This window comes from Doryrhamphus excisus, linkage group LG6 (assembly GCF_037039965.1).
Source record: "Doryrhamphus excisus strain RoL-2023G ecotype Guam linkage group LG6, RoL_Dexc_Guam_v1.1, whole genome shotgun sequence".
NCBI classification, from domain to species: Eukaryota; Metazoa; Chordata; class Actinopteri; order Syngnathiformes; family Syngnathidae; genus Doryrhamphus; species Doryrhamphus excisus.
The window spans coordinates 1473609-1499733 of NC_136362.1; the positions used below are offsets into that span (position 1 = coordinate 1473609).

The 26125-nt window shown below is 39.8% G+C and overlaps 1 protein-coding gene across 2 annotated transcripts in view; it reads right to left on the reverse strand.

Moving 5' to 3' along the window:
- Positions 1-26125, reverse strand: part of grm8b (glutamate receptor, metabotropic 8b) — a 42053-nt gene that overhangs the window by 7242 nt on the left and 8686 nt on the right. For both annotated transcript variants that reach the window (XM_058087673.2, XM_058087674.2), the window contains 5 exons: positions 23967-24183; positions 5809-5944; positions 5593-5747; positions 5389-5526; positions 1661-1861 (listed from right to left, as the gene is read on the reverse strand). In XM_058087673.2, coding sequence (XP_057943656.2) covers positions 1661-1861; positions 5389-5526; positions 5593-5747; positions 5809-5944; positions 23967-24183 — 847 coding nt within the window. The remainder of the gene's footprint in view (positions 1-1660; positions 1862-5388; positions 5527-5592; positions 5748-5808; positions 5945-23966; positions 24184-26125) is intronic.

Here is a 26125-nt window from a genome sequence, read left to right on the forward strand (position 1 = left end):
CGTATTTAGAAGGTCATATGTTGTACTATGTCTTACGTTATCCCTTATTATGTCTACTATATTGGGTAATAGGAGTGTAAAGGTGACTATAGGGGTGTTATTTCATCTGTAGAGGGCTCTACTCATGTTATAAATCATGTTTAGAAGGTTATTAAATAGTGTTCTATGTCTTATATGTCTTATTTTCTCTTATTATGCCTACTATATTGGGTAATAGGAGAGTAAAGGTGATTATAGGGGTGTTATTTTATGTCTAGAGGTCTCTAATGTTAAAAAGCATATTTAGAAGCTCGTAAACAAGTGTTGTATGTCTTGCTTTTTTCTTATTATGTCTACTATATTGGAATGTAAAGGTGACTATAGGGGTGTTATTTCATTTGTAAAGGGCTCTAATCATGTTATAAATGGTATTTAGAAGGTTATTAAATAGTGTTCTATGTCTTATTTTCTCTTATTATGTCTACTATATTGGGTAATAGGAGTGTAAAATGACTATAGGGGTGTTATATCATTGCTAGAGGTCTCTAATGTTAAAAAGCATATTTAGAAGCTCGTAAACAAGTGTTGTATGTCTTACATTTTTCTTATTATGTCTACTATATTGGAGTGTAAAGGTGACTATAGGGGTGTTATTTCATGTTCAGAGGGCTCTAATCATGTTAAAATCCGTATTTAGAAGAGAATATGTTGTATTATGTCTTATGTTATCCCTTATTATGTCTACTATATTGGGTAATAGGAGTGTAAAGGTGACTATAGGGGTGTTATTTCATCTGTAGAGGGCTCTAATCGTGTTATAAATCATATTTAGAAGGTTATTAAATAGTGTTTTATGTCTTACATTTCATATTTTCCCTTATTATGTCTATTATATTGGGTAATAGGAGTGTAAAGGTGACTATAGGGGTGTTATTTCGCATCTACAGGGCTCTAATCATGTTCCAAAGTCTATTTAGAAGGTAATAAACAAGTTTTCCGTCTTATTTGCTCTTATGATGTCTACTATATTGGGAAAAAGGAGTGTAAAGGTGACTATAGGGGTGTTATTTCATGTCTAGAGGGCTCTAATTATGTTAAAATCTGTATTTAGAAGGTCATGTGTTGTACTATGTCTTACATTAGCCCTTATTATGTCTACTATATTGGGTAATAGGAGTGTAAAGGTGACTATAGGGGTGTTATTTCATGTCCAGAGGGCTCTAATCATGTTAAAATCTGTATTCAGAAGGTCAAGTGTTGTATGTCTTATATTTTCTCTTATTATGTCTACTATATTGGGTAATATGAGTGTAAATGTGACTATAGAGGTGTTATTTCATCTGTAGAGGGCTCTAATCAAGTTGTAAATCATATTTAGAAGGTTATTAAATAGTGTTCTATGTCATATTTTCTCTTATTATGTCGACTATATTGGGTAATAGGAGTTTAAAGGTGACTATAGGGGTGTTATTTCATGTCTAGAGTGCTCTAATCATGTTCCAAAGTGTATTTAGAAAGTGTTAATTAGCTTTTCTAAGCTGTAATGACCAAAATAGGAATCCTACTTGTCAAAAATGGACTTATCACAGTCGGCTATGCAACCATTGACTGTATTCATATACTCATATACTCATAATAATAGTAATAATAGTAATAGTATAATACTCATTACCGCTCTTACCGTTGAAGTTGACATGGCGGATGAAGGAGAGAAGCTCCTTTCCATCGACGTTGGCCATGCGGGGGCACAGGCCCGGGATTCCGCCACAGAGCTGGCGGTGCATGCGGTGCAGGGCGTGGGCCATGGCGTACACGGCGTCCATCACAAACTGCACCTTGCCTTCCTGCTCGTACGTGGACTCACGGCCCACCTTCTCCAGTCCTGCAGACATTTCTTGTTACCACGTTTTTATATGTTACGACACTTTGGATTCCGAGGTTGCGTTACGACATTACATTTCATCGTACGACCTTTTGTGTTACAACATTTCACGCCACAACGTTTCCTGTTAACATTTCCCCATGACGCCGTTTTTGTGTAACCACGACAATTCTTGTTGTGACGACATGCTATGACATTTTGTGTTGTGCCGTTTCATGTTCCGACGTTTTTTTTGTTACAATATTTCGCATGACGCTGTTTTGTGTTACGACGCGTCACGTTACGAAAAAATGGTGTCGTGACGTTTTGCGTTAGTTTTTGGCGTGAAACCATACTAACCCTAACCATACATTACGACGGTTTGTGTTCCGTTTCATGTTACATTTCCTGTTATGATGTTACGCGTTACGTGTTCTCACATGACAACATTCCGGGTTGTGACATTTCATGTTACCGCATTTCAAGGAAATGTGTTACGGCGGTCCGTATCATGTGTAACCGTTCCGTGTAACGCTGCGTTGCATTTTTTTGTGTGTTACACAATGTTTTGCGTTACGACAATTTGTGTTACTTATAGCGTTACATTATTATGCCGCTTCATGTCACAACATTTTGTGTTATGCTCCATGTTACGCTTCCTGTTCGGATGTTTCGTGTTACGTGGTTTCATGTTACGACATTACGAGTAAGAATGTAGTGTAGCGCGTTATGATGTTTCATGTTACGTTTTTCGTGTTAAGCCTTTCTGTATTGTGCTGTTTTGTTTCGTGTTAGGACGTTACACCGTATGACAATTTGCGTCATAGCGTTACTTTCCGTGTTACATGTCATTTTGTGTCATCTTTTGTTTGATGTTACGTTTCCTGTAACGACATTCCACGTTTTGCCGCATTGAGTTGTTACATGTTCCATGTTACGGCGTTTCACGCTACAACGCTTCACGTTACACTGTTTCCTGTAGAGTGTTACAACACTTTGTCTTATGTTACATGTTACGTTTCCTGTTATGTTTCGTGTTACTTGGTTTCACACTACAACATTTAGTGTAACGACATTTCGAGTAAGAATGTCCTGTAGCGTGTTATGACGGTCTGTACAAGGTCATCCCGTGTTACGTTGTTTCATGTTACGTTTCCTGTTACGATGTTTCGTGTTACTTGGTGTCACATTACAACATTTCGTGTTACGACATTTCGAGTCAGAATGTACTGTAGCGTGTTATGACGGTCTGTACAAGGTCGTCCCGTGTTACGATGTTCCATGTTACGTTTTCCTGTTACGATGTTTCGTGTTACTTGGTGTCACATTACAACATTTCGTGTTACGACATTTTGAGTGAGAATGTACTGTAGCGTGTTATGACGATCTGTACAAAGTCATCCCGTGTTACGATGTTTCATGTTACGTTTCCTGTTACGATGTTTCGTGTTACTTGGTGTCACATTACAGCATTTCGTGTTACGACATTTCGAGTAAGAATGTATTGTAGCGTATTATGACGGTCTGTACAAGGTCGTGCCGTGTTACGATGTTTCATGTTACGTTTCCTGTTACGATGTTTCGTGTTACTTGGTGTCACATTACAGCATTTCGTGTTACGACATTTCGAGTAAGAATGTCCTGTAGCGTGTTATGACGATCAGTACAAGGTGTTACATGTTACGATGTTTCATGTTACGGTTCCTGTTACGATGTTTCGTGTTACTTGGTGTCACATTACAGCATTTCGTGTTACGACATTTCGAGTAAGAATGTCCTGTAGCGTGTTATGACGATCTGTACAAAGTCATCCCGTGTTACGATGTTTCATGTTACATTTCCTGTTACGATTTTTGTGTTACTTGGTGTCACATTACAACATTTCGTGTTACGACATTTCAAGTAAGAATGCCCGGTAACGTGTTATGACGGTCTGTACAAGGTCGTGCCGTGTTACGATGTTTCATGTTACGTTTCCTGTTACGATGTTTCGTGTTACTTGGTGTCACATTACAGCATTTCGTGTTACGACATTTCAAGTAAGAATGTCCTGTAGCGTGTTATGACGATCAGTACAAGGTGTTACGTGTTACGATGTTTCATGTTACGTTTCCTGTTACGATGTTTCGTGTTACTTGGTGTCACATTACAACATTTCGTGTTACGACATTTCGAGTAAGAATGTCCTGTAGCGTGTTATGACGATCAGTACAAGGTGTTACGTGTTACGATGTTTCATGTTACGTTTTCCTGTTACAATGTTTCGTGTTACTTGGTGTCACATTACAGCATTTCGTGTTACGACATTTCGAGTAAGAATGTATTGTAGCGTATTATGACGGTCTGTACAAGGTCGTGCCGTGTTACGATGTTTCATGTTACGTTTCCTGTTACGATGTTTCGTGTTACTTGGTGTCACATTACAACATTTCATGTTACGACATTTCGAGTAAGAATGTCCTGTAGCGTGTTATGACGGTCTGTACAAGGTGTTACGTGTTACGATGTTTCATGTTACGTTTCCTGTTACGATGTTTCGTGTTACTTGGTGTCACATTACAGCATTTCGTGTTACGACATTTCGAGTAAGAATGTATTGTAGCGTATTATGACGGTCTGTACAAGGTCGTGCCGTGTTACGATGTTTCATGTTACGTTTCCTGTTACGATGTTTCGTGTTACTTGGTGTCACATTACAACATTTCGTGTTACGACATTTCGAGTAAGAATGTCCTGTAGCGTGTTATGACGATCAGTACAAGGTGTTACGTGTTACGATGTTTCATGTTACGTTTCCTGTTACGATGTTTTGTGTTACTTGGTGTCACATTACAACATTTCGTGTTACGACATTTCGAGTAAGAATGTATTGTAGCGTATTATGACGGTCTGTACAAGGTCGTGCCGTGTTACGATGTTTCATGTTACGTTTCCTGTTACGATGTTTCGTGTTACTTGGTGTCACATTACAACATTTCGTGTTACGACATTTCGAGTAAGAATGTCCTGTAGCGTGTTATGACGGTCTGTACAAGGTGTTACGTGTTACGATGTTTCATGTTACGTTTCCTGTTACGATGTTTCGTGTTACTTGGTGTCACATTACAGCATTTAAGAGTAAGAATGTCCTGTACAAGGTCGTCCCGTGTTACGATGTTTCATGTTACGTTTCCTGTCAAGCCATTCTGTATTATGCGGTTTTGTGTTACGACGTTCCACTTTTTGACAATTCCTGTGATTTAGCGTTACTTTTCATGTTACATCATCTTTTGTTTGATGTTACGTTTCCTGTAATGACATTTGTGTAACACTTTTCGTGTTACGCTGTTTCCTGTCACAGCGTCTTGTGTTACAACACGTCAGGTTACAACGTTTTGTGTTGTGGCATTTCACGTTACGACATTTCGGGTTACAACGTTGCGTGTTATGACGGTCTACGTGTTACGGTGTTGAATGTTACGATGTTTCGAGTGAAGCTATTCTGAATTACGCGGTTTCGTGTTACGGATGACGTGATGCGGTGAATTTAGCGAAGGATTTCCGTCTACCCGTGCACTTCCTGGCGCCGCCGGGCTTCCTGCCGTGCATCCCCAGCTTGCAGCCGAAGTTCTCTTCCCAGAATTCGGCAAACCAGACGTTCCTGCGGTTGTTGGACAGCGAGCGGCTCTTGAAGTAGCGGTCAAAAGCTGCACGCATCGAAAGCAACAACGTTTTTAGAAAGTCGCCGTCCGCCCGTCGCCCGTTCCACTCACCATCCACCGACGCCCTCTTGGGGAGGATGGTAACGGCGCCCTCGGCCACCCGTTCCTGCTGCACCACCGGGGAGATCTTGGCGCCCCAGCTGTCAGACCCCACCCACAGGAAGTGACCCGTCAGGTTATTGCGCTTGGCGGCATCCAGGATACGCCTGCTCCGGAGTGACAGATAAGACACCAACGCAACGTCTCCGAGATCAACCGTTGGCGTACCGGATATCGTCCTCGTTGGCGAACGTGATGATGGTTCGGGCGTTGGGCGTCTCCAGCAGACGCAGCACGATCTTGTCGAACTCGCCGGGTTTGGGCTCGCGAGGGATCTTCAGGGACTGAGCGATGCACACGCCTCCTGACGGAAACCAGAGAGACACAACGGCGCTCTGAGTCCTGAGCTGTCCCTGAACGCATCACGGCAGTAAAAACACAATATAGCAGAGATTTATTGCTCTCTGGTTCTACCATATCTTACTTATTGTGTGGAAATATGGGCTAATAACTATAAAAGCAATCTTCACTCGATAAATGTACTGCAAAAAAGGCCAGTAAGGATAATTCATAATGCCGCCTACAGAGAACATACTAACTCCTTATTTCTAAAATCACTAATACTTCAACTTGCTGATATAGTTCAAACTAAACTAAACTAAAATAAAATTAAATCAAATTAAATTAAATTAAATGAAAACTAAACTAAACTTAAATAAAATTAAATAAAATTAAACAAACACTAAACTAAACCAAAATTAAATAACATTTAATAAAATTAAAAACTAAACTAAACTAAAAACTAAACTAAAATTAAATAAAATTAAGTAAAATTAAATAAAAGAAAATTAAATAAAAATGTAACTAAACTAAAAACTAAACTAAAATTAAATAAAATTAAATAAAAACTAAACTAAACCAAAATAAAATCAATTCAAATCAAAAAAAACTAAACTAAACTAAAAACTAAACTAAAATTTAATAAAATTAAATAAAAGAAAATTAAATAAAAACTAAACCAAAAATTAAACTAAAATTAAATAAAATTAAATAAAATTGAACAAAAACTAAACTAAACCAAAATTAAATAACATTAAATAAAATAAAATTTAAAACTAAACTGAACTGAAAACTAAACTAAAATTAAATAAAATTAAGTAAAATTAAGTAAAATTAAATAAAAGAAAATTAAATAAAAATTTAACTAAACTAAAAACTAAACTAAAATTAAATAAAATTAAATAAAAACTAAAGTAAACCAAATTAAAATCAATTCAAATCAAATAAAAACTAAACTAAACTAAAAACTAAACTAAAATTTTATAAAATTAAATAAAAGAAAATTAAATAAAAACTAAACCAAAAACTAAACTAAAATTTTATAAAATTAAATGAAATGAAATAAAATTAAATAAAATTTAACAAAAACTAAACTAAACTAAACTAAACCAAAATTAAATAACATTAAATAAAATAAAATTAAAAACTAAACTGAACTAAAAACTAAACTAAAATTAAATAAAATTAAGTAAAATTAAATAAAAGAAAATTAAATGAAAACTAAACTAAACCAAAATCAAATCAAATAAAAACTAAACGAAACTAAAAACTAAACTAAAATTTAATAAAATTAAATAAAAGAAGATTAAATAAAAACTAAACCAAAAACTAAACTAAAATTAAATAAAATTAAATAAAAACTAAAATTAAATTAAATTAAATAAAAACTAAAATAAAATTAAATTAAATAAAAACTAAAATAAAATAAAACGAAATAAAAACGAAATAAAATAAAATAAAATAAAATAAAATAAAATAAAACAAAATAAAATAAAACTAAAATAAAAAAAACTAAACTATACTAAATCAAACTAAACTAAACTAAACCAAAATAAACTAAACCAAAATAAAATAAACCAAAATAAACCAAAATAAAATAAAATAAAATAAAATAAAAACAAAAACGTACTTCGTACTTCAGTACGTGACAAAAATTAAATTAAGGAAAACCAAAACCAAAACAAAAAAACCTTAAACTATATTATGAAAGCAGGAAGTGAACAAATGTAACAGTTACTGATTGTAAAAGTACCAGATGGAGGGGTAGGATTTAATAAGCTTTGCTTCTTCCTACTCCTTTTGGACATGTGGAACTGGGAACTGATTATGGGATGCATTCAATTGTAATCTGATGCATGTTCAAATGAAATAAAACCATTACCATTACCATTACCATTACTTTTCTTGCCTGAGGCAGCTGGGTTCAAAGGTCAATGGCGTTCATCCACCAGGAAGATAAGAAAATCTCACGCCGCCTCGAACAGGCGGAGGATTTACTTTAAGCTCCGCTGGGAAGACGGCGTAAAAATGAAAGCATTTGTCGAGGAAAAATCATCTCCAAATGATGATGAACACGGCGTGTACTATCATGGTACTCATGGCCGAATACTTCATAATATATATATTTTTTATTCTTATTATCAACTCTATTATCAGCATATTGAAGCCCAGTTTTCGTATTTTGGTTTGTGGACATGAAGCTACTGTGACTATAAGATCACTAGGTGGTCACTAGGGGTCACTAATGTTACACTGATGAGGCAGTATCCACCATAAAAAGTACTTTACAGAACAGGAAGTAGAACGTAAACAAGGACCTCAGCCAATGTTAGCATATGTGAAGCTATAGTACAGTATCTCTTATTAGGTCTATTAGTGTAATGGTGGCTATAGGGGTGTTATTTCATGTCTAGAAGGCTCTAATCATGTTAAAATATTGGGTAATAGGAGTGTAAAGGTGACTATAGGGGTGTTATTTCATGTCTAGAGGGCTCTAATCATGTTAAAGTCTACTTAGAAGGTCATAAACAAGTTATATGTCTTATTATGTCTACTATATTGGGTAATATGAGTGTAAAGGTGACTATAGGGGTGTTATTTCATGTCTAGAGGGCTCTAATCATGTTAAGATATTGGATAATAGGAGTGTAAAAGTGACTATAGGGGTGTTATTTCATGTCTAGAAAGCTCTAATCATGTTAAGATGTTGGGTAATAGGAGGATAAATGTGACTATAGGGGTGTTATTTTATGTCTAGAAGGCTCTAATCATGTTAAGATATTGGGTAATAGGAGGTTAAATGTGACTGTAGGGGTGTTAGTTCATGTCTATAGGGCTCTAACATGTTAAGATATTGGGTAATAGGAGGGTAAACGTGACTATAGGGGTGTTATTTCATGTCTAGAGGTCTCTAATAATGTTAAAGTCTATTTAGAAGGTCATAAACAAGTTATATGTCTTATTTTCTCTTATTATGTCTACTATATTGGGTAATAGGAGTGTAAAAGTGACTATAGGGGTGTTATTTCATGTCTAGAAAGCTCTAATGTTAAGATGTTGGGTAATAGGAGGATAAATGTGACTATAGGGGTGTTACTTCATATCTAGAAAGCTCTAATCATGTTAGGATATTGGGTAATAGGAGGATAAATGTGACTATAAGGTTGTTATTTCGTGTCAAGAAGGCTCTAATCATGTTAAGATGTGGGTAATAGGAGGTAAAGGTGACTATAGGGGTGTTATTTCATGTCTAGAAGGCTCTAATCATGTTAAAGTCTATTTAGAAGGTCATAAACAAGTTATATGTCTTATTTTCTCTTATTATGTCTACTATATTGGGTAATAGGAGTGTAAAGATGACTATAGGGGTGTTATTTCATGTCTACAAAGCTCTAATCATGTTAAGATATTGGGTAATAGGACGATAAATGTGACTATAGGGTTGTTATTTCGTGTCAAGAAGGCTCTAATCATGTTAAGATGTGGGTAATAGGAGGTAAAGGTGACTATAGGGGTGTTATTTCATGTCTAGAGGTCTCTAATCATGTTAAAGTCTATTTAGAAGGTCATAAACAAGTTATATGTCTTATTTTCTCTTATTATGTCTACTATATTGGGTAATAGGAGTGTAAAGATGACTATAGGGGTGTTATTTCATGTCTACAAAGCTCTAATCATGTTAAGATATTGGGTAATAGGAGGTAAAGGTGACTATAGGGGTGTTATTTTGTGTCTAGAAGGCTCTAATCATGTTAAGATATTGGGTAATAGGAGTGTAAAAGTGACTCTAGGGGTGTTATTTCATGTCTAGAAAGCTCTAATCATGTTAAGATATTGGGTAATAGTAAGGTAAAGGTGACTATAGGGGTGTTATTTCATGTCTAGAAGGCTCTAATAATGTTATAAAACATTTAGAATTTCATAAGTTCACTAATTAGGTCAATTATATTAGGTAATAGGAGTGTAAAGTTGACTATAGGGGTGTTATTTCATTTCTAGCAGGCTTTAATAATGTTAAAAACATATTTATAAGGTCGTAAACAGGCTTATTATGATTTAAATACTGCATTTTGGGTATATAAAATTGGGTAAAAAGAATGTAATGGTTACTATAGGGGTGTTATTTCATGTCTGGAAGGCTCTAATAATGTTATAAAACATTTAGAAGTTCATAAATTCTCGAATTAGGTCGATTATATTAGGTAATAGGAGTGTAAAGGTGACTATAGGGGTGTTATTTCATGTCTAGAGGGCTCTAATAATGTTAAAAACATATTTATAAGGTCGTAAACAGGGTTATGATTTAAATACTGTATTTTGTGTATATAAAATTAGGTAATAAGCATGTAATGGTTACTATAGGGGTGTTATTTTGTGTCTGGAAGGCTCTAATAATGTTATAAATACATTTAGAAGTTCATAAGTTCTCGAATTAGGTTGATTATATTAGGTAATGGGAGTATAATGGTGACTATAGGGGTGTTATTTCATGTCTAGAAGGCTCTAATGATGTAAAAACAGATTTTCTATGCTTAATGTGTCTTATTTTCTCTTATTGTGTCTACTATATTGGGTGATAGGAGTGTAAAGGTGACTATAGGGGTGTTATTTCATGTTGAGAGAGCTCTAATAATGTTAAACGGTATATATAGAAGGTAGTAAAAAGGTTTTTCTAACAACCAAAATAGTAAATTTTTGCGCCACATGTCTTGTCCAAGCTGTAGCTGCTGTAATGAACGATGAGCTGGCCGTGAAGACGAGGCAGCGGGACGCAGCAGGAAGGAAAGAAAGGCAGCGTGCGGTCACTGAGTTGTTGACCTTTGGAATCACCACTCGGCGACGGCAACGCCAGCGAAGGAAGCTAAGCACACACTCGCCTCTTCTATCGCCGCCTTTTGACGACGGCGACGCTTGAAAGGTTGTCACGGTAACGCGGCCTTGACGGAGGGATGGAGGGAGGGAGGGAGGGAGGAAGCCGGCACAGCCAACGTTAGAAATAAAGGCAACATTTCACTCTTTTAAAGTCACACTGCGCTGTCATGGCGGATGACACCTTTCTCAGCGCACATCGTCTGGACAACAACACTCTGCTTGAAAGCAACCACTTGGGGAGGGGGTGGGGGGGTGGGGTGACAAGGGGGTTAACAGAAGACCTAAAAATATCCTAACTGGAGAGATTCGAGTCCAAAGTGGGTCACATTAAGTGGTAGCTGTTCCTGTCATGCACACCCAGGGCCTCTTGTTTGAAAACAAAAATGGAATAATAAAAGAAAAAAAAAAAAACAACGAGCCACAATCCACATGGCCAAGTTTATCTTGTTTCTCCAACAAGCGCTCGTCTGAACTTGATCCAATTCCCTTGTTGATGGCAATTATTTGGCTCCACACTGACTGTCAATTTCCTCAAAGTCCTGATTTTTAAATGAACAAATCTTTTAGTAAGAGCATAAAAAACCTGTTTAACACCTTCTAAATATGCTTTTTAACATGATTAGAGCGTTCTACACAGAAAATAACACCCCTATAGTCACCTATACACTCCTATTCCCCAATATAGTAGACATAATAAGAGAAAATAAGACATAAAAAACTTGTTTACTACCTTCTAATGACACTTTATAACATGATTAGAGCCCTCTAGACATGAAATAACACCCCTATAGCCACCTTTACACACATATTACCCAATATAGTAGACATACGAGAAAATAAGACATAAAAAGCTCATTTACTACCTTCTAAAGACACTTTTTAACATGATTAGAGCCCTCTACACAGAAAATAACACCCCTATAGTCACCTTTACATTCCTATTACCCAATATAGTAGACATAATAAGAGAAACTAAGACATAGAAAACCTGTTTGGGACCTTCTAAATACACTTTGGAACATGATTAGAGCCCTCTAGACAGGCTATAACACCCCTATAGTCACCTTTATACTCCTATTACCCAATATAATAGACATAATAAGAGAAAATAAGACATAAAAAACTTGTTTACTACCTTCTAATGACACTTTATAACATGATTAGAGCCCTCTAGACATGAAATAACACCCCTATAGCCACCTTTACACACATATTACCCAATATAGTAGACATACGAGAAAATAAGACATAAAAGCTTGTTTACTACCTTCTAAAGACACTTCTTAACATGATTAGAGCCCTCTACACAGAAAATAACACCCCTATAGTCACCTTTACATTCCTATTACCCAATATAGTAGACATAATAAGAGAAACTAAGACATAGAAAACCTGTTTGCGACCTTCTAAATACACTTTTTAACAGGATTAGAGCCCTCTAGACATGAAATAACACCCCTACAGTCACCTTTACACTCCTTTTACCCAATATAGTAGACATAATAAGAGCAAATAAGACGGAAAACTTGTTTACCACCTTCTAAATACACTTTGAAACATGATTAGAGCCCTCTAGACAGGCTATAACACCCCTATAGTCACTTTTACACTCCTATTACGCAATATAATAGACATAATAAGAGAAAATAAGACATAAAAAACTTGTTTACTACCTTCTAATGACACTTTTGAACATGATTAGAGCTCTCTAGACATGAAATAACACCCCTATAGCCGCCTTTACACTCCTATTACCCAATATAGTAGACATAATAAGAGAAAATAAAACATAAAAAACTTGTTTACTACCTTCTAATGACACTTTATAACATGATTAGAGCCCTCTAGACATGAAATAACACCCCTATAGCCACCTTTACACACATATTACCCAATATAGTAGACATACGAGAAAATAAGACATAAAAAGCTTGTTTACTACCTTCTAAAGACACTTTTTAACATGATTAGAGCCCTCTACACAGAAAATAACACCCCTATAGTCACCTTTACATTCCTATTACCCAATATAGTAGACATAATAAGAGAAACTAAGACATAGAAAACCTGTTTGCGACCTTCTAAATACACTTTTTAACAGGATTAGAGCCCTCTAGACATGAAATAACACCCCTATAGTCGCCTTTACACTCCTATTACCCAATATAGTAGACATAATAGTTATTATAGTAGACATAATAAGAGAAAATAAGATGAAAAACTTGTTTACTACCTTCTAAAGACACATTTCAACATTATTAGAGCCCTCTAGACATGAAATAACACCCCTATAGTCACCTTTAAACTCATATTACCCAATATAGTAGACATAATAAGAGAAACTAAGACATAGAAAACCTGTTTACGACCTTCTAAATACACTTAACAGGATTAGAGCCCTCTCAACATGAAATAACACCCCTATAGTTGCCTCTACACTCCTATTACCCAGTAGACATAAGAGCAAATAAGACGGAAAACTTGTTTACAACCTTCTATATACCCTTTTTAACATGATTAGAGCCCTCTACAGAGGAAATAACACCCCTATAGTCACCTTTACACTCCTATTACCCAATATAGTAGACATAATAAGAGAAAATAAGACATAGAAAACCTGTTTACCACCTTCTAAATACACTTTTTAACATGATTAGGTGATTGTAGGGGTGTTACTTCATATCTAGAGGGCTCTAATACATTTTTAAAGTGTATTTAGAATGTGGTAAACAAGTTTCTTCTGATATAAGTCTTATATGTGCTTATTATGTGTACTATATTGGGTAATAGGAGTGTAAATGTGACTATAGGGGTGTTAGTTCCTGTGTAGAGGGCTCTAATCGTGTTAAAAATGAGTATTATGAAAATTGTAGACATGTTTTCGTTGTCTAATATGTCTATTTTGATGTCTACTATACTGGGTAATAGTGTGTAGGTGACTATAGGGGTGTTATGTCGAGTCTTGAGGGCTCTAATAATGTTCAAAGGTGTATTTGTCTGTGGCTGTGAAGATGCTTCATGTCTATTTTTTTCGGGGGGGGGCTGTCAGTAAGGTGCCCTCTGAAAAACACACATCACCATGACAACCGTCCATAAGTCATGGAAATCTTGGTGAAAGTTCTTCGACAGTTTTGATGTCATTGAAAGCATCGTTATGGAAGCAGTGGAGCAAAAGCGAGACGTCCATATGTCTTCAGGCTGGGCTTCTGCTGCGACGTCTGTCCGGGAAACAAACAGATGGAATGATGGAGAAGATTTAGAAGGCGAGGACTAAGTCCAAGAACCTGATCGGGGTGTTTAAATTTGGGAAAAAGTTATTCCGACCATCCATATGGTGGAAGACAAATGCTTATTTTTCACATGGAATGGAAGTAAATGCCTGCTGCTGATAGGGCCTCGGTCTTCAGACAAATTCTGCTCCTGCGATGTGAGTTGAGTTCAAGGGGCGTTCAAGTCGGGCTGGGACGACGTGTTGATGTCATCGATGACATCACCACAAAAATACGATATACCTTCACTCAGAATTAGTGGTGGCAAAACCGTTCATTTCAGTGAACAGGATCATTCCGCTTCGTTCAGTAAAAAGAGTCGTTCATTTCGGTCAATAGGTCGTTAGCTGAACGAAACGGCCGGCGGACTGAACGGGTATTTTATGGGTGGGCCATTCGTTCACGAACGCCACATCACTACTCAGATACAAAACATGGCGGCGGCTGTGGCAAAACTTGTTTACCACCTTCTAAATACACTTTTTAACATGATTAGAGCCCTCTATATATAAAATAACACCCCTATAGTCACCTTTATACTCAATATAGTAGACAGAAGAGAAAATAACACATAGAAACCATGTATACCACCTTCTAAATATATATATTTTTTACCATTAAAGCCATTGAGACATGAAATAGCACCCCTATAGTCACCTTTACCCTCCTATTACCCAATATAGTAAACATAATAAGAGCAAATAAGACGAAAAACCTGTTTACCACCTTCTAAATACACTTTGGAACATGAATAGAGCCCTCGAGACATGAAATAACACCCCTATAGTCACCTTTATACTCCTATTACCCAATATAGTAGACATAATAAGAGCAAATAAGATGGAAAACCTGTTTACCACCTTCTAAATACACATTGGAACATGATTAGAGCTCTCTCGACATGACATAACACCCCTATACCCCTAACACTCCTATTACCCAATATAGTAGACATAATAAGAGAAAATAACACATAGGAAACTTATTTACCACCTTCTAAATATACTTTTGAACATGATTAGAGCTCTCTAGACATGAAATAACAACCCTATAGTCACCTTTACACTCCTATTACCCAATATAGTAGATATAATAAGAGAAAATAAGACATAGAAACCATGTATACCACCTTCTAAATATAATTTTTTACCATTAAAGCCCTGAAGACATGAAATAGCACCCCTATAGTCACCTTTATACTCATATTACCCAATATAGTAGACATAGTAAGGGAAAATGAGACATGCATTACCTGTTTACCACCTTCTAGATCCACTTTTAACCACGATTAGAGCCCTTTAGACATGAAATAACACCCCTATAGTCACCTTTACACTCCTGTTACCCAATATAGTAGACATAATAAGAGAAAATAAGACATAGAAAACTTGTTTACCACCTTCTAAAAACACTTTTGAACATGATTAGAGCTCTCTTGACATGAAATAACACCCCTATAGTCACCTTTACACTCCTATTACCCAATATAGTAGACAGAAGAAGAGAAAATAACATAGAAACCACGTATACCAACTTCTAAATATATATATTTTTACCATTAAAGCCCTCGAGACATGAAATAGCACCCCTATAGTCACCTTTATACTCCTATTACCCAATATAGTAGACGTAATAAGGGAAAATAAAACGGATAACTTGTTTACCACCTTCTAAATACACTTTGGAACATGATTAGAGCCCTCTAGACATGAAATAACACCCCTATAGTCACTTTTACACTTCTATCCCCCAATATAGTAGACATAGTAAGGGAAAATGAGACATGCGTTACCTGTTTACCACCTTCTAGATCCACTTTTTAACATGATTAGAGCCCTCTAGATATGAAATAACACCCCTATAGTCACCTTTACACTTCTACTACCCAATATAGTAGACATAATAAGAGAAAATAACACATAGAAACCACGTATACCACTTTCTAAATATGTATATTTTTACCATTAGAGCCCTCTAGACATGAAATAACACCCCTATAGTCACCTTTATACTCCTATTACTCAATATAGTAGACATAATAAGGGAAAATGAGACTGCATTTGGCTGTAAGAGACTGCACGGCGGGAGAGTGGTTAGAGCGCAGACCTCACAGCTAGGAGACCGGGGTTCAATTCCACCCTCGGCTATCTCTGTGTGGAGTTTGCATGTTCTGCATGCGTGGGTACTCCGGTATTCCTCCCACATTCCCAAAAAAACATGCTAGGTTAATTAGCGACTCCAAATTGTCCATAGGTATGAATGTGAGTGTGAATGGTTGTTTGTCTATATGTGCCCTGTGATTGGCTGGCCACCAGTCCAGGGTGGACCCCGCCCCAAAGACAGCTGGGATAGGCTCCAGCACCGTCCATGACCCTTTATAAGGATAAGCAGTAGAAAATGAATGAATGAATAAATCTGTGTGGATTTCTTTAACACCTCAAATATGCACCTGCTCTGCCAGGGAATAAGAAGATGTAGCACGAGGGATGGGTGTCGCCAGTGAAATTGTTATTGATATTTAAGTATTCAGACCCCACAAGATAAAAAAAAAACGAATAAGAAAGTCAACTCTTTTTGCGGTGCCCTGTGATTGGCTGGCCACCAGTCCAGGGTGGACCCCGCCTCTCGCCCCAAGACAGCTGGGATAGGCTCCAGCACCGTCCGCGACCCATGTGAGGATAAACGATAGAAAATGAATGAATGAATCTGGGTGGATTTCTTTAACATGTCAAATATGCCAGGGAATAAGAAGATGTAGCACGAGGGATTGTCAGTGAAATTGTCAACTCAACAAAGTCAAAATGAATGAATAAATCTGGATGGATTTCTTACAATTTAATAAGCTAACCTAAGCTAACCCCAAACCCCGGGGGCCGCAGGGTTCCAGAAGATCAGGAAGATCTGGGTCTCCATCCTGGTGTGGAATCTGCATGTTCTCCCTGTGTGTACATAGTACGTTCTCCGGGTATTCCGGTTTCCTCCCATGTTAGCTTCCCAAAACATGTTAGCTTCATTGTCCCAAAATGTACCCCCGCTTCTCATCTGGGGTCGGCTGGGATAGGCTGGGATAGGCTCCAGCATGGGTTCACCTTCCTCAGTGACATCTGCTTTACAATGCAGACTAGCATTTGTTACCAGATTCCATTCGAACCGTGGAGTTTTTCTGTCCTTGTTAAAACTGTTTTGGTTAAGAACCGGGGCTGTTTGTGTAGAATTTAAACTTTCTCGTAAAAATACCCGTGACCTTACGTAAGGCCGCTACGACCCTGCCGGACAACCCCGCTAAGCACGTCGAAGAACTTGGATGTGTGTTCAATTCCAATGGATTCTCATTGAGGTTCTCTGAAGCTGAAGAACAAGGATGATCCCGGATCAGGGAAGTCACCGGAACAACGGAATCAACCCGGAATGGTGCTTCATTGATATTCTTAGTGTCTCCGTCTATGCAGTTCTCCGACCGGGAAGTAAGGAAATTAAAAAAAGGATGCAGAAGAACCGTTTGGGAGTTGACACGTAGATCCGGATCCAGGTCCAGCATCTTCTTGACGAGGAGTACAAAAAGATGCTCAGTGCGTTGAGGTCCCATGACGTCCTCCATGACTAGTTGGAGATCATCCAGAGAAGAGAGCATAAGAGGGCGGGCGTCTTTTGGTTGGCATCCGGTCTCCTTGGAAAACTGTTCCGGTGACTTAAGTTTCCAGCGTTGGACGCCGGTGTACTCATGCAGGAAGTACACGCCTACTTCCTTTCCGCGGTCCAGAACATCATCAGCAGGTTGTCCTTGAGTGTTGGTCACAAAGTTCAAGATGTCGTACTCGCTTCTGCCGGGATAGAGCGGTTGTCCCGTTGCCAGTTCCACGGCAACCAGACCTAAAGACCACACGTCCACCGTCTCGTTGAACGGAACTCCGAGTATGACTTCCGGAGCTCGGTACCACAAAGTCTGAACGCAATCTCCAGGAACAATCTCGGAAACGTTCTTCGCCAATCCGAAGTCGGCTAATTTGACCCTGAGAGGTTGCTGACGGCGGTCCACCACCATGATGTTCTCCGGTTTTATGTCTCCGTGAACTAGTCCCATGCTACTCATATGGGAGAGCGCTGTAGCTAACTGGTGCACCACGGTTCCCAGTTCCTGGATCGGCATAGCGCATTGACGCTGCATGAACTCCCTCAGGTTCTGGTCTAGAAGTTCAAAGTTCAAGCAAATGTTCTCCTTGTGGAAGAAGAATCCGTCCCATCTAACAATGTTGCACTTATCAGGATCCAAACGCCATAGTTTCTTCAAGATGGAGATCTCCTCCTTAGCGTCGTTCACGGAGTTCTGGTAGTTCTTGAAGACTTTAATAGCGACCATGGTGTTGGTCTCCGTGTTGCGGCACTTTACCACGACGCCAAAGGTTCCCTCGCCGAGGATGTCCTCCACTGTGTGACACCCGCCCAGCGTGACCCCCTTGTACATCTTTAAGTCGTCTGCATGGACAATAAGTGGAACATAGCGTCACTAGCAAGAACCTGAACAAAGTTCTAGTACTTGTGGTCCTCAAATTTCAGGACAGTGGACAGGCAAACATGATCGCAGGTGCAAGAGGCTAAAATGGCTGAGAAGAACCCGAGTAGAACCACTGCTACTCCACACTGAGAAGACCCAGAAGAGGTGGCTCGGTGGAAGACCCAGGACACATTGGAGAGACTGTGATCTCAGGATCTGCCCGGAGGTTGCTGGACAAAGGGAAGTCTGGGCATCCCTGTTTGGGAAACTTCTCCTCCTCCAACCAGACCTCGAATAAACGGGCGATGAAGGATAGATGGACCGACAGGCAAAGGATGGAACCAGCCAACAAATCAAGAACTGGACCGTACCCATTTGGAGCCCAATGGAAGTGGATATCCTGGAGTACTGTCTCTGTTTTTGTTAATTTAATAAAATTTAATAAAATTTAATAAAATTTAATAAAATTTAATAAAATTTAATAAAATTTTTTATTTTATTCTATTGTATTTTATTTAATTTTATTCAATTTTACTTTATTTTAACATGCATCAGGGTCAGGGTTTCGGGTCGGGGTCCAAGTCCGGGTCAGGGTCAGGGTCCGGTTCGAGGTCGGGGTCGGGGTCGGGGTCAGGGGTTAGGGTACCGGGTTCCGGTACAGGTCGGGGTCGGGGTCCGGGTACCGGGTTCCTGGTACCGGGTACCGGGTACCGGGTTCCGGGTACCGGGTACCGGGTTCCGGGTACCGGGTTCCGGGTTCCGGGTTCCGGGTACCGGGTACAGGTCGGGGTCCGGGTCAGGGTTTCGGGTCAGGGTCGGGGTCCGGTTCGAGGTCGGGGTCAGGGTACCGGGTTCCGGTACAGGTCGGGGTCGGGGTCAGGGTTCCGGGTACCGGGTTCCTGGTACCGGGTACCGGGTTCCTGGTACCGGGTTCCTGGTACCGGGTACCGGGTTCCTGGTACCGGGTTCCGGGTACCGGGTACCGGGTTCCGGGTTCCGGGTTCCGGGTCCGGGTACCGGGTACCGGGTACCGGGTTCCGGGTTCCGGGTACCGGGTCAGGGTTTCGGGTCGGGGTCCAAGTCCGGGTCAGGGTCGGGGTCCGGTTCGAGGTCGGGGTCAGGGTACCGGGTTCCGGTACAGGTCGGGGTCGGGGTCAGGGTTCCGGGTACCGGGTCAGGGTTCCGGGTACCGGGTTCCGGGTACAGGTCGGGGTCAGGGTTTCGGGTCGGGGTCCAAGTCCGGGTCAGGGTCGGGGTCCGGTTCGGGTCCCGGTTCGGGTCCCGGTTAAGGTTCAGGTTAAGGTTTACGTTAAGATTTTGCTTTTTCTTTTGCTTTACTTTAATTTAATTTATTTTTTGTAATTATTGGTCATGTACCAAAGTACTCTGTGATATGAGCATCCAATGCCATAATGGGTACCATAGTAAGTGTCAATATAGTGATATATATAGCACATCATGACTGGTTCAAGACTCTTCATCCTTGTATTTAGCAAACATCAACTGCTTGTATTGTTTCTTGAATTGGCTCATCGTTGTGCATTGTTTGATTCCCTTACTCAATCCATTCCATAGTTTGATTCCACATACTGAAATGCTATGGCTAGCATAACGTAGTCCTAGCATAGAAGTGTTTCAAATGTACTTTCTCCCTGAGATCATATTTCTCCTCTAGATGGAACCAGAAGAGTTGAGGTCTGGACTTCCCTGTGAATACTGCCCCCGTGACCCGGATCCAGCTCAGCAAAGAATAGAATGGATAGAGTTTGCAGGCTACATGCTAGCTTCACTGAAAACCCTTCGACATGTTTAGAAGGTGTCTCCAAACTTTTGACCGGTACTTTATGCGGTTGGCTTTATTGTTATGATGCGATGTTGACTGTCCACTGTTTTGGTTCTATTGATCGATCATCCATTCTGCTCCACCTACCAGTTTGGTTCATTTTGGGCAGGCTCATGGCCGCCACTCAGGTTGGAGGTCCGAGGGGATTAGCATCTCCGATGGTCACTTGTAGCGTTGCGTTGTTGTTACTTTGTGTCTCGCTGGTGTCACCCGGCAAAGTGACGACCCTGCCTTCTCTGTGACATCACATTCTAAAGCCCAATGTTTAGCATCAAAGAGTGAGGAAGTCTAACACATGCTAACACATGCTAATGACGCTACCGGGGTTGGACTCTTTGAAATATGAACGCCTGATCTTGTGATCATGTGATCATGTGTCCCAATCATGGCCACGCCGCCTTGTCGTGAATCCAACCGACCCATGTACGTGACTTAGCATGCTAGCTGTTAGCACACCGCCTTGTCGTGAATCCAACCGACCCATGTACGTGACTTAGCATGCTAGCTGTTAGCACATCGCCTCATCATGAATCCAAACGAACCATGTAGGTGACTTAGCATGCTAGCTGTTAGCACAAGGCGACCAATGTACGTGACTTAGCATGCTAGCCGTTAGCACACACCGCCTTGTCATGTATCCAACCGACCCATGTACATGACTTAGCATGCTAGCTGTTAGCACATCGCCTTGTCATGAATCCAACCGACTGATGTACATGACTTAGCATGCTAGCTGTTAGCTCTCCGCCTTGTCATGAATCCGACCGATGCACGGGACTTAGCATGCTAGCTGTTAGCACACCGCCTTGTCATGTATCCAACCGACCCATGTACGTGACTTAGCATGCTAGCTGTTAGCACACCGCCTTGTCATGAATCCAACCGACCCATGTACGTGACTTAGCATGCTAGCTGTTAGCACACCGCCTTGTCATGAATCCAACCGACCCATGTACGTGACTTAGCATGCTAGCTGTTAGCACGCCGCCTTGTCATGAATCCAACCGACCCATGTACGTGACTTAGCATGCTAGCTGTTAGCACACCGCCTTGTCATGAATCCAACCGACCCATGTACGTGACTTAGCATGCTAGCTGTTAGCACACCGCCTTGTCATGAATCCAACCGACTGATGTACATGACTTAGCATGCTAGCTGTTAGCTCACCGCCTTGTCATGAATCCGACCGATGCACGGGACTTAGCATGCTAGCTGTTAGCACACCGCCTTGTCATGAATCCAACCGACTGATGTACATGACTTAGCATGCTAGCTGTTAGCTCACCGCCTTGTCATGAAACCAGCCGACTGATGTACGTGACTTAGCATGCTAGCTGTTAGCACACCGCCTTGTCATGTATCCAACCGACCCATGTACGTGACTTAGCATGCTAGCTGTTAGCACACTGCCTTGTCATGTATCCAACCGACCCATGTACGTGACTTAGCATGCTAGCTGTGCGTCCCAATACTTTTGTCCATGTAAGTGTCGTTGGCATACGCCGTATAAATACTGGCCTAGCTCCGCCCCCTGCTGGTGTCGCCATCTGAAGGCTCAGGAGGACATCACAGCACGGAAGCCTGGAGAAGACCCGCAGGCGTCGCCATGGAGACCAGCTCAGCGGAGCACTATGTAGCGTCCGTTAGGTCGCCATGGATACCAGGTCACACGCCAGGAACATCTGGTCGGACCTCATCAAGAATTCCAAGATGTCGTGAGGTGAACGCGTCCGCCCTTATGTCTCCTCCCCTCCCTCAAGGTCAAACCCAATGTCATCCCACATTTTGGAGAGCAGACGTTGTTAGCGAGCAGACGCTAATGACCATCAGCGCTAATCAATAGTGGCTCCCTAATCACGGCGAAGCTCGACCTCCAGGCGTCAGGCTGCGTCATTAGCCTGCAGCCCTGCTGGTGGACGTGCACGCACACACACACACACACACACACACACACACACACACACACACACACACACACGTGCACAGCGCTAATGAAGCAGTTTCATGTGTCACAGTGTTAGCATGCACACATGACGCTCCAGGCTGCCAGGTGCTATTTAGGAAAGCAGCGGGGAGGCCTGACGACGGGTGGGCTAGCAGCTAGCAGCTAGCAGCTAGCAGCTAGCTAGCGCGAGAGGAACATTTGTGCTTATTTTGCATCATGAATGAATTCTGCAATGTTTACATATTCTAATGAGGAGGAAAAGTCACTTGGAATATTTTGAGTAAAAATAATGTTATTGGGGTAAAATAATAATAATAATAATAATAATTATTATTATTATTATATAAAACAGCGGTACACGAACACCTTGCGCTTCGTCACATGCCAGTGCTCTTGTAAAATCACGCGGGTTATCAAAGAGCGTATTTCCTCAAACGCCTCATCGCAGACGCAGATTAATAATAATAATTTATTATTATTATTATTATAAAGCCTAATAATATTATAGTAATTTTTATTTTTATCCAACTAATTTTTATTTATAATAATAATTATGAATAATTATTATAATAATAATTATAATAATTATTATAATAATAATTATAATAATTATTGCTACTACTAATAATAATAATAATAATAATTATGCAATTAATAATAATGAAATTAATAATAATAATAATTATCATTATTATTATTGTTATAAATAAAAATTAGTTGGATAAAGTTGGATAAAAAAAATTACTATAATATTATTATTATGGCTTTATAATAATTTGAATAATAACAACAATAATAAATTTGATTATAAAGCCATAATAATAATTATAGTAATTTTTATTTTTATTATACATTATTATATGTATATACTTATATAATTGTACAATTATTAAAAAAATAACTATATTTGGGCTGCACGGTGTTCGAGTGGTTAGCACGCAGACCTCACAGCAAGGAGACCAGGGTTCAATTCCTCCCTCGGCCATCTCTGTGTGGAGTTTGCATAACAATAAGAAGCAATATTATTATTATTATGTCATTATAATCATGATAATAATTATTATTATTATGATTATATATTATCATATTATTATTATTATACTATTATAAAAAAATAATATTTGGGCTGCACGGTGGTCGAGTGGTTAGCACGCAGACCTCACAGCTAGGTGACCAGGGTTCAATTCCACCCTTGGCCATCTCTGTGTGGTTTGCATAATAATGATATTATTATATTATTATTATTATTATCATTATTATTGTATATTATTATTATACTAATATTATAAAAATAACATTATTTGGGCTGCACGGTGGACGAGTGGTTAGCACGCAGACCTCACAGCTAGGAGACCAGGGTTCAATTCCACCCTCGGCCAAAACATTCCAAAAACATGCTAGGTTAATTAGCGACTCCAAATTGTCCATAGGTATGAATGTGAGTGTGAATGGTTGTTTGTCTATATGTGCCCTGTGATTGGCTGGCCACCAGTCCAGGGTGTACCCCGCCTCTCGCCCCAAGACAGCTGGGATAGGCTCCAGCACTCCCCCCCCAAAGAGTGATGTTAATATTAATAATCTGCTCTTCACCTTTGGACCCCGCCCCCCGTGCCCCCTTTCCCTACCTGACTCCCTGGAGATCTGCACGAAGGCGTCCACGCCACTCTCTCCATAGTTTCCCTCGGAGGCCAGCGTGGAGACGTAGTTCCATCCCAGGGCGGTGACCACGTCCAGCATGCTCTGAGCCTGGTAGGAGTCAGGAGGAACCACGCGGGAGAAGAAGTCGTAACGCGTGTTGTCGCTGAGCTCCGGCGCCGTGGAGGCGTAGCTGATCTGAGGGATCTGCCGAGAAAAACAAGGAAGGACGTAATGGTTGCTGGTTCCATTCTCACTCAGTCAATATATGGCAACACATACTATATATGATATGAGCATCCAATGATATAATGGCTACCATAGTAACTGTCAATATAGTGATATATATATTTATATATAGCACATCATGACATTATATTTAGACAATTCATGAACCTGAACACGTCACAACACATGATCCTGAATGCATCACAATGCGTGAACGCATCACAATACATGAACCTGAATGCACCACAATACACGAACACATCAACATGTCACAACACATGAACATGAATGCACCACGACACATCAACCTGAATGCATCACAATACGTGAACGCATCAATACATGATCTTGAACACATCACAATGCGTGAACCTGAACGCATCACAACACATGTTCCTGAACACATCACAATACGTGAATACATCAACATATGATCCTGAATGCATCACAATACATGAACCTGAATGCACCACAATACATGATGCTGAACGCATCACAATCCGTGAATGCATCAACACATGATCCTGAACGCATCACAATACATGAACACATCAACATGTCACAACACATGAACCTGAATGCACCACGACACATCAACCTGAACACATCACCATACATGTACACATCACCATGTCACAACACGTGATCCTGAATGCACCACGACACATCAACCTGAACGCATCACCATATATGAACAGATCACCATGTCACAACACATGATCCTGAACACATCACAATACGTGAACCTGAACACATCACAATACGTGAACCTGAACACATCACAACACATGTTTCTGAACGCATCACAATACGTGACTACATCAACACATGATCCTGAACGCATCACAACACAGGTTCCTGAACGCATCACAATACGTGAATACATCAACATATGATCCTGAACACATCACAATACATGAACACATCAACATGTCACAACACATGAACCTGAATGCACCACGACACATCAACCTGAACACATCACCACACATGTACACATCACCATGTCACAACACATGAACCTGAATGCACCACGACACAACCTGAACGCATCACCATATATGAACAGATCACCATGTCACAACACATGATCCTGAACGCATCACAATACGTGAACGCATCAATACATGATCCTGAACACATCACAATACGTGAACCTGAACGCATCACAATAAGTGAATACATCAACATATGATCCTGAACGCATCACAATACATGATCCTGAACGCATCACAATACACGAACACATCATGTCACAACACATGATCCTGAATGCACCACAATACATGAACACATCAACATGTCACAACACATGAACCTGAATGCACCACGACACATCAACCTGAACGCATCACCATATATGAAGAGATCACCATGTCACAACACATGAACCTGAATGCACCACGACACATCAACCTGAACACATCACCATATATGTAGAGATCACATGTCACAACACATGAACCTGAATGCACCACGACACATCAACCTGAACGCATCACCATATATGAACACATCAACATGTCGCAACACATGAACCTGAATGCACCACAATACACCATCCTGAACGTATCACAAAACATGAACATGAACACGTCACAACACATGATCCTGAACACATCACAATACGTGAACGCATCAACACATGAACCTGAACGCATCACAATACATGAACCTGAACATGTCACAACAGTTGATCCTGAACACATCACAATACGTGAACCTGACCACATCACAACACATGATCCTGAATGCATCACAATACATGAATGCATTAACACATGAACCTGAACACAATACATGAACCTGAACGCATCACAATATGTGAACGCATCAACACATCACAACACATGATCCACAACACTTTTTCTCTTAATATTTTGACTTTATTGTCGTAAAACAGGCTGCATGGTGCTAGCCA